This window comes from Micropterus salmoides, unplaced genomic scaffold (assembly GCF_014851395.1).
Source record: "Micropterus salmoides isolate LMB-PRFRI ecotype aquatic unplaced genomic scaffold, ASM1485139v1 Ms_hic_scaffold_19, whole genome shotgun sequence".
NCBI classification, from domain to species: Eukaryota; Metazoa; Chordata; class Actinopteri; order Centrarchiformes; family Centrarchidae; genus Micropterus; species Micropterus salmoides.
The window spans coordinates 6,317,978-6,328,564 of NW_024041039.1; the positions used below are offsets into that span (position 1 = coordinate 6,317,978).

At 38.6% G+C, this 10,587-nt stretch overlaps 1 protein-coding gene across 3 annotated transcripts in view; it reads left to right on the plus strand.

The window, feature by feature from the left end:
* larp1b (La ribonucleoprotein 1B) overlaps positions 1-9,838 on the plus strand; it is a 35,135-nt gene extending 25,297 nt beyond the window's left edge. For all 3 annotated transcript variants that reach the window (XM_038728635.1, XM_038728636.1, XM_038728637.1), the window contains 6 exons: positions 1,952-2,058; positions 3,058-3,218; positions 3,398-3,542; positions 5,009-5,118; positions 7,330-7,457; positions 8,325-9,838. In XM_038728635.1, coding sequence (XP_038584563.1) covers positions 1,952-2,058; positions 3,058-3,218; positions 3,398-3,542; positions 5,009-5,118; positions 7,330-7,457; positions 8,325-8,615 — 942 coding nt within the window. In that variant the 3' untranslated portion in view covers positions 8,616-9,838. The remainder of the gene's footprint in view (positions 1-1,951; positions 2,059-3,057; positions 3,219-3,397; positions 3,543-5,008; positions 5,119-7,329; positions 7,458-8,324) is intronic.
* The last annotated feature ends 749 nt before the right edge of the window (positions 9,839-10,587 follow it).

Sequence of the window (10,587 nt, forward strand, 5' to 3'; positions counted from 1 at the left end):
TGATTAACAGGATCAGAACTGATTTCTAATACACATTATTTTCAGTCTTTTCTCTATTAACATTGCTATCTTAGTAGTGAATTACTGGTTAGTTTAACCTCTTTAGGCTTTTTGAAAATAAAATAAGGGGGTTACAAGGAGCCATTGCCACGTTTTAAGAGGTCACAAGCCAAAAAAGGTAAAGAAGTGCTGAGCTAGAAAAGAAGCGCTATGACTCGGCCTGTGAGTTTCCCTTTCACTTCCTTTGTGTTGCTTAGTTAAATCTTTTCAAGCATCTGAGCAACTGTGAAGCTTCTTTTGACGTATTTTCACCGTGATGAATTCTCTCTGGTCTGAGATAGTATTTAAGTGGTATTGTTGATACTGTAGTTGATGCGTATCTGTGGAATTTGCCCAGTAATGACGTCGATCACGACAAAAAATCAGTGTACAATTCAGTCATCTGCAGTTCAAACATACAGTGAGTCTCCTGGTGACACACGTCTAATTTAAATCTTAGTGTCCAGTATGGAAACACGCTCTTTGCATTTCACTCTTCTGTTAATCTAACCTGATATTTTGTTTTCTTGTTGTGCAGAGTGCACTACTGAGAACTGTTGTGCATATACTGTACGTGTTCCAACATGAGCTTGAACGCCAGGCAGAACTGGCCTCCCTGTTACCTGTTTGGCATGTGTGTTTACATGTTTACAAGAAACAGTAACACTCCTTAAAGTCAACACGCCTGGATTACTTGCATCTGCCTTTTTATCAGCTTAAACCAAAGTGTATTGATGGACTCCAGACTGTACAGAACAAAGAAACTTCTTCTGTTTTAATCTCTTTACACTGGCTTCCCAGTATGTTTTAAAATGTGTTTAATTTAACTCGATACTTTTGAGGCTCTTCATGGCCTTTCTCCCTGAAATATATCTCTAATTACCGTACGTGCTGGCACGTTCCTTGAGATCCTCGGGCAGAGGCCTTTTCTCTGTTCTACAGGCCTGGCTGAAAACTAAAGGGGTGTGTTTGCAGTCAGGGCCCCGAGGCCCTGAAACAGCCTGCCCGAGGAAATCAGGTTGGCTGAGTCAGTGAACTCCTTTAATTCCTTTCTTAAACATACTGTCATCGGAGAGCCTTTCCTGATTTTAATCCGTTTTTATTAAAAACCAGATGGTTTCATGTAGTGGTCGGTCGATTTAAAAAATAAAATAAAATTTTTATATAATTGCTGATGCCAATGGTCGATTTATCATGCCGATATCTAAACAAAGAAAACTCATGTATTATTCCATGCAGAATACAATCTAATATGTTATATAAGCCAGTAACATGTTGTTTTAGGTGGACGTTTTATTAGTGAATGACATGGAAACATATATTGGGGTATGGTGTAGATTTCAGAACATGACTGGTGTTAAGGGTGAGTAAGAATATATATTTAACGCTTGCCAGTAATTGTTTTCAATTAGCAATTCGTTCCACAGCAGCAACACTGACGAGGCTGCCTGCAGATGTGTCCACGGTCATTTTTTGTTATTCGGCCTCGTGAGTGCAGGAATTGGCCGGTGCCCATCATCTCTAAATGCCAGATATCGGCCCGATTTAGTCTTTGAGTCTATCACTAGTTTTATGACTTGTTTTATTTAACAATATTAAAATAATATTGGCCAATACTTCTCTGTTTTCACATGTTCGGAGTATCAAATGTAGTTTAAAAGCCTTGTTTTATCACTTTAGATACCAAAACTGAGGAGTCAGCTTACAAGAGGAGGAAAAAAAAAAAGCCTTAAAATGTCAGTGTCTTTTGTTTTTGGATTAGACTAAATTATAATTCGACTGGACTTAAATCCGAGTATACCAGTTAGGAGGACATCCTATAGCTGAAAAGTGAGAGATTTGAGCCCTGCCCTGGTGAACGGCTCTATGTAACATATGTATGTAATGAATCAGTTGTGATTTCGTGTTCCAGACACCGAGGAAGAAGAAAACCAGCCACAGTTCGAACCCTCCTCAGGAAGCCCACATCGGCTGGGTGATGGACTCCCGCGAGCACCGGCCGCGCTCTGCATCCATCAGGTCCGACCGGTTGTTTTCAGTAAAGAGTCAGTCGTTCATGACTGTAAATACGCTGCCTTTCAGTTGATGTTTCAGTTATAAACTGAGAATGCAAATGAAGAACACAAACTGGTCACTTCCATCTCTCACTCTGTCAGCCAACATGTCTTTTGTTGTGGTGGTTCTGCTTCACATTTTTTACATTTTGTTCACTTCTCTGTATAAAGATGCACTTTTTAACAAAACGAGATGCTATGGGTTACATAGCCACAAATGGTATTAATTACAAATCTCCCAGAAGAACAGAAGTAATTTAATATGGAGTTCTGCAAGTACAGAGAGTCTGATATCTACATTTCATGTCAGTGAAAGCAAGTTTTGACAATAATTGCTTGACAGGTGGATAGCTTTCATGGCCGTACAAAAACATCTCAATAGTAACTCATAAAATACCAATATTAAATATATAAAAACATGGAAACATTTTAATAGTTTTCTTACCATGTTTTTCAAGTTCAGAGTAGCTTTCACTGCAGTAGAACTAACAATTTTCAGAATCTATTATTATCTATTTATTTATTTTAAATTTGTGAAAAAGAGAGAAAAATACCAGATATCAAGGTTTCATTGTAAAATGTCATGTTTTGATGGATTAACACCAAAATACTCAGTTTAAAATGATGTAAAACAAACAAGAGAAAAAATCCTCATGTTTAAGAAGCTTGAACCAATAAATATTTAGTATTTTTCATTGATATATGACAAACGATTGAAAATTGTTGATGTTTTCTGATTAATCATTTCAGCAGTACCTGACAGCTAGTGTCGGGGTAACGGGGTAAAATAAACAAATGATAAGAATTTGATCAGGCTTAATGGGTACAGTATAAGAGAATATGTCTTGATGGGATTGGTACTTCCCTAGCTATCTAAAGATTTCAAGATTAATAAACTAAACGTAAGGGCAATGTATGTGCCTCACCACTCACATGTCTTCTCACCTCCCTTATCCTCCTACAGCAGCTCCAACGCCTCTCCGTCTGAGGGAGCTCCTCTGGCAGGAAGTTACGGCTGCACCCCCCAGTCTCTGCCCAAATTCTGGCATCCATCCCACGAGCTGCTGAGGGACAACGGCTTCACTCAGCAGGGATACCACAAGTACCGCCGACGGTGCCTGAATGGTATGGAGACCAAGCAAAAGGGGGGGTTGGCGTAAAGAAAGTTGTGGGGTTTTTTTCATGGTCATTCTTAGATTCATGTAGATTGTACAGAAGTTCATAATCTTCTGTTGACCACCTGTAAACTGAAGACAGAGAGCTGTTCTTGTGCTCTGTGGTGACTGCAAACATTGTTTTTTCAGAGAGGAAACGGTTGGGGATCGGACAGTCACAGGAGATGAACACTCTGTTCAGGTTCTGGTCCTTCTTCCTGAGGGACAACTTCAACAGGAAGATGTACGAGGAGTTCAAACAGTGTGCGCTGGAAGATGCCAAAGAAAACAACAGGTGAGGAGGACATTAGGTGATGCTGAAATGCTAAGCCAACATATTTCTGTGCCTCTGGCGTAAAATACTAAATATTTGCTAAGAAATGCGGTGGTAATGAGTCCTGGAGACGAGTAAGCACAAGTTGCTTTAGTTGTGTCACTTTATCCATAAAAAAGCCACACCACCGCTTTAATGCTATTAACTGCGTGTAACGGTTAGCTTTCAATATAATAGTTATAATAGATCTTAATGTGTAGCCTATCTAATCAATGTAGCTGCAAGGACTGATGTTTCAGTTTGAGGTCGGGCCAGTTGAGCAGGGGCAGGTAGAGTTGTAGCTAAATGCTAAAGGCTAATGTTTTGATGTTGAGCGTAATAAATGTGCAGTGAGATTTTTAAAAGGAGAGAGATTCTCATTTTCGTTATCTCTTTCATGAGATTGAACTCACACAAAACAACTCACAAGACTACTTTTTTAACTCATACATTGTCGTGTCAGTCTAATTAGATATCAACATCTTCCAAAGCACCAAACAAAGGAAGTGATTTAAAATGGGTGGTGTTGGTTCTGTCTCCTTAAATAGGAATGATTATGATATTATGACAGCCGGATCTTGTAACAGCCGGATCTTGTAATTATGAGACGCTAAGTTATGATTATGAGATAACTTTTTTTTTTTTCTTTAGTGAATGCAGTGCACCTTCACACAGACGATCCCAAGTGCTTTACAGTAAACAAAGGAAATTATCTGATCAAAAAAAGATATTCTGTTTACAATGATGTAAATGGAGAAAAGGCAGCAACCCTCTCATTCGAGAAGCAGATTTTGGATTGATAAATAACTATTATTATAAAGATATTTCATGATTTATTATAAATAATTTCAGCACTTATATTTAAACAAAGTAAAGCTGCTGTGGTCTACTGCATTTTTTTTTTAATCAATTTAAATAAAATAAATAAAGTTTTTATATTTTAACCTGCATGCCTCCCAACAAGTACGGAAAGGATTTCATTGCGCACACTCCTCTGTGTAAACCTGAATCACTGGTGGGTTCCTGATCCCTCAGTTGTGCCTGCAGACAGCATCAGCCTTTGAACACTGTTATTCAAAAGCAGAGGGTTAACGGGGCACGCTGCCTCACTGTAACACCGTGTACCTGCCAGAGGCGCCTACACACCTGCTATACCCACATTCTGCTGTTGCTGCAGCAGCTGACATTGACTTTAATTTGACCAAAAACTCATCCATCTGGTTCTTCTTCTTCTTCTCTGTTGTTTTATTGTTGTGAATTGTTGGAGGCAGAAATGGGAAAACTGCTGGCACGCTGAAGATCAGCTTACAGTGAAGCAATTGCATCACATAACACCCAGTCCGTGTAACTAAAACATGTGTCTAGAAGCCAGATTTTAAGCAGAGTGCCATTTGTTGACTCGTTTCTGTGGGCAGAGTGCAGGTAAACATTTGTTTTTCCCCTGCCAGGTACGGACTGGAGTGTCTCTTCAGATACTACAGCTACGGTTTGGAGAAGAGATTCAGGTTAGATCTGTTCAAGGACTTTCAAGAAGAGACCCTCAGGGACTTTGAGAAAGGTAACCAAGCTTGTCGCAAACTTCACCTGCCACTTTCAACAAGATGTCTTAGAATAAAATCACATAACGGGCCACTGTTACAAAGATGAGCATAAACTGGGTTTCTCTGTAATGTTTTAGTTTTATATTTTCATTCACCACATATCACATAAACATGTTAAGGATATGAAGCCACAAAGCAACACAAAGCTGTATCATCACAAGTAAAAGACTGTACTGGTGACATTGGGCACTATATTATTTATGGCTTTCTATCTATGACTTTTCTAATGTACTTATGTAAAAAAGTATTGTATTTCTCCAGCAGCACTGTAATGACTATACTGGGCACTAATTTATCACAACCTGCCCTATAGACTGGGACTACAGATGAAAATGAGCTTTTTAGCCAGTACATTTACATTAAAGTGTAAACTGCAATGCTGATTAATGTGCGTTGTCCCTGGTAGGTAAATAAAAATAAAAGAAATAATAAAAGCCTTCATATAATTTCAGGGTTACAGGATGAGACACTATCACAATAAAGGAGAAATTCAGTCAGGGAAATAAAAATAAAACATGTTAGTCAAAGGAAATCTAAACCGGGTCTCCATCGATCTTTATATATGTAGGTCCAAATAAGGTCCCAGGAGGAACCCCCGCCTACCGAGCTACCTTCTAATCTATCGAGCGGAGACTCATTGGATGGAGTCGATATTGTTGCACCTGCAAAACTAAATGTGGAGCTTTAGCTCTTCTCCAACACCTAATAATACTCCCCATAATAGGTGAAAAGGCACATTTTGTGAATGTTTGGTAGGACAGGTGTAATATATAATTATCTGTCGTTTTAAATACATGTATTAATAGTCTTAAACCTTCTGTACAAACTGTTAATAAAAACTTTACACTGTAAAATAGTTGTAAGCCAATATGTTAAATATTTATTATTATTATTATATTTATAAAGTTGCTTCAAACCCTAAGCAACAAAAAACAAATTTGTTACCTTGAAAGTGAGACTGAGTTGGTAATAAACCATTTATTAATTGTTCATATACAGCTGATAAATGCTGAACTATTTGTCCTGTAAACCTTCTTGACCCGTCTTAAAAGTTCATTTTGCAGAGGCTCAGTCCCTTTGAGCTGAATGTGTAGTTGTGTGAAAAGGGCAAAAAAAAGGATTCAAGTCGACTGCTCAACCTATTGCAACACTGCGAGTGACTCACTGAAGCAGAATGGAGCATTGCCAGTAAAGACTTTAGCCACTTACTTCCAGTTAAGTTATTTTGATGGTCAGTTAAACGATTCCCATTTAAGCCCTCCACCCCTCCGGACTGGAGGCTGATCTGCCCAAGAGATGAAGTTTTGCACAGTGTCAACAACACTAGGCAGTAAATGTCTGGCCACAGTTCCTGCCCAGATACTGTACTCATGAGTCATAAGCAGCTATGATAATCAATGCACTAATTAACATGCTTCATGGATTTATGTGGCGCTTTTCCTAAAGTTATTTCAGTGTCAAGGAAATGATTGTATAAATAGGAAATTGTCAGCAGCAAGTTCCTCAAGGCTTTTTATCCGCTAGAGATCTCTGTCAGGGGGAAACAATAAATGGGACAGGCAATATAGCTTTTAGTATGTGCTTCAAGAAACAAACGTATAGATAGAAACATGACATGTGATTTATGTCATGGTGTCAGATAAAGAAGTTTTACGCTTTATTTATCAGCCTACACTATTACAACAATGGAACTAAGAAAGTAACTCTTTGCTAACAATCCCACAAGGCAGTGCGTCGCATTTTAAAGATACAATGATGACGCGAAATTACGGTGCATTCAAAGGTCTGAAGTCTAAGTTTACTCCCCACTAGAGTTCAGTGTCTTTGGAGTCAGCTTGTATTTGTGCTTCTCCAAATACAGGCAACCATCAAGAGTTATTGTTTTCCAGTTTTTACCCAAAAATAGAGCTTTTTTTTAAAATGAGATCAGGTTCAGTTTTTACCCAGATTGTTTGTTTGTCCCCACACACCCAATGGGTGCTGTAAGATGCTCATTTCTGCAGTTGACTGTAAACAAGCTCAGTCTCCAAAGTGAAGAAAACTGCTGATTATGTACTAAATGCACGGTTAAAGCCTACAGCGCTTGCATTGAAAATAGTGTTTATCATTCAATGAACTGTGAATTTTCTACTAAATCTGCACTGTACTTTTTTCCCCCCCTCCTGCAGGTCAGCTGTATGGACTGGAGAAGTTCTGGGCCTTCTTGAAATATTCCAGGATGAAGAAGCAGCCCATTGACCCGAAGCTGCAGGAACACCTCTCCAAGTTCAAGAACCTGGAGGACTTCAGGGTGGTGGTGAGTGTCCGTAACTGTTTATCTAAACACAACAGGGAGAGTCTTTTTTTTGTTTTGTTTTTTTTTAAAGGATGCTGCGTGACAAAACACAAGTGAAAATGTATCTCTAAACAATTTATGAACCAAAGGTAAATTGTCCTGTGTTTAATTTTATACTTTGAAAGTGTGGAGTTTGTTTTTTTTGTTGTTGTTTTTTTTCCCCGTCATAAATGTGGGGATTGTAAACACTCTAAAACCACAGCGAAATAATGAAAATGTACATAATTTAACACATTTTACTGCTTAAATTAAAAGAAAACTATGAAGTTCTGCTTTTAGACATTTAAAACATTGCATAAATGATATACGTGAAGTTTAGACATTTGAACACCATCCTAACAGATTTAACATAAAATTGTCTATATTTATTATAATCAGGAGCAGCTGCAAGAAAATTAAATATATTTTGATGCTCTGAGTTATTATATTAATTTTTAGGTTTTGGGGGGGGGGGGTTACATTTACTCATTTAGCTGACTAATCCAAAGCGATTTACAATTGCTATATATGTCAGAGGTCGCACACCTCTGGAGCAAAAAGGGGTTAAGTCTTATTCAGAGACGCATTGGTGTCACAGTGGGAATCGAACCCGGGTCTCCCTCACCAAAAGCTTGTCTTATCCACCCTAGTAGTTGACTTTAAATTAAACAGTACATTTAATTATTATTAATAAAACACACACTGATATTATACAGCGTCTGGGACATTCTTGAGTGTGATAATCGGCTGTCAACGGGTACAAAAGTAGACCATAGTGTTCGAATTGAGTCTATTGTCTTTGCCTGTTGGCCTGTCTTCATGTAACGAATCTGACCTCTGTGCCCACAGCCCCCGATGGGAGAGGAGGGAGGCAGGAGGAGACGCCATTCATCCTCGGCTGGGGATGAAGGGAGGCGTCGGCGACATCCTTCCAACACTACCTCAAAGCCCACGCAGGCCTCCAAATCCTCCAACGCCGCCTCTGCCTCCGCCACCGCCACCTCTGCCTCCGCTGCACAGAACACACCCAAAGACAACACCCAGAAAACACCAGCCCCCGCCGCTGCCGCCACCGCCACCCAGGGAAAGAGGGCCGAGCCCAGGACCGGGAAGAAGGAAAGTGTGGCACCAAGTAAATGAAGCTCAATCCTGTAGACGCGGGTTTGGATGAAAGAGACTGAGCTCGGCGTTCGCTCTTTTCAGCAGCAAGCTGATTGAGTATGAAGAGAGACTGAGCGAGGTTCACTTAATTTGATTGTTTTTATCTGTGCATTTCATTTTAAAGCAAGCAAGCATAGGCAGTGAGCTTGAGTCTGTGCGCCTGACAGCTCATAACGTTTACAAAACAAACAAAAAAAAAATGCATTCCCTGCATTTTGCCTTTTATTCTCCCAGACGCTAAACTCGTCAACAAGTTTGTTGATCTCCACAATCTGTAAACAGCTCTGGTCTGTAAAGAGCTCTCAGCCTGTTGAACTGTGATTCTAGTTTGCCAAGATAAGAGATACTGCAGATAGTCTTGTGTGCCTTAATCTGATTCAGCAGGAAGACGGGAGGGACTGTGGCAAAATAGTCTAAATTCTGCTCTCTGAGGTCTTCCCCGATTGATTATTTGGGGGTTTGAATGTGTTTAAAAACTGACACCACTTGCAGGTTTTTCTTTTCTTGAGTAATAAATATCTTTTCGTTTTCATCGTGACAATCATTGTTGACAGCTTCAGTCGTAAATTTGTGAAGGATAGACCGAGAGGCTGCTGCTCCATAACGGATGTACCCTGTTGTTTTTAAGTCTGACTAATTTCACAGGCATCACAGCCAAACTATAATGTCCGTTTTTAATTAAAACCTGCAGAAATAAATTTATCTGGGAAGCTTTAAGTCCCGTTTTACACCCAGAGGTAGTATAATTTATTGTTTTTATTTTTCCATTTACTTGATTTGATGAAATAGTCTTAGTTAATCATTGCAGTTTTAATGGCTTTTGCTATTGAATATTATATAAGAAAAGGAAATGTTTCTGCTGGAATTATGGGTGTGAGCGAGCATCATAAAACTACAGTATATTTTTAGCTGCTTTTTGAAGTTTACTTCATATTATGTTTGAGGCTTTGTGCTCTAAAGCACTTAAATCATTAACTTTTACTTTATCAATTGACTTTAAAAAAAGGTTTTAGTGTTGAATTTAAAGAAAAAAATGTAAATACTATAAAAAATCATTTGCTATTCAATAATTCTTTTGATTTTAAGAAGTGATTTGTTTTATCGGTAGTAGGTTTTGAGTGTGTTTTAGGGTAAAGTAATGCATGTTAATGCCAGTCATGAATTGTGAAATGCAAAAAAATATAAAATAACTCTTGATTGTATAAAGTTGTGTTTGTGTCATCTGTCCTACTTCCTCTTAACTGACCGCACATTTCTCACTCCTTAACTTTTATTTGTTGCTCAGGGCAAGTCATCGAACCTGATCAGCAGGGTTTTTTTTCTTTTCAACAAAATAGTTGAGGGGGAAATTAATCAGCTGTCACAAGCTGAGTGGACTGCAAATCTGAAGTGAGAGTAATCATCTCTAACAGGGTAAACGAGCAGTTAGGAGGGGAAGGTGTTTACATTAAGTGTGCAAATAGCATAACCGATAACAGCTGAATAAAAAGGGCAATACTGAGGAAAATGGAGGTGTGAGGTAAAAACCAAAGATGAGCAATCATATAACAGTAAGTAAAATGTTTGTGGTCATATGTTGTCTAAAAAAATAAGAAAATTTAAGCATTTGTTGTGTTAAAACACACCACCTCCTGCTCACAGGATTAACGTTTGAAACGTGTAAGCCTTCAGGACACATTCAAGAATGTTTGAGAAAAGAAATTACTACAATTACTTATTATTTTAGATTAATTACAAGTTAATGGGTGTTTCATTAAGGGTCCTGATGGAGAGAAAAACCATCAACAGTCCAGTCTCAACATAAAACTGGTGGGCGGGTGCTTTGCTGCCTTCAGGTGTCCCTCGTAAACCTCATCTCTGACTTTCAAGTGCTACAGTCTTTTTTTTTTTCTTTTTTTTTTTATGTTCTCTCAATCTCTCTTGGGCTCTTGTTTAAAATCTTAGCGGAGCC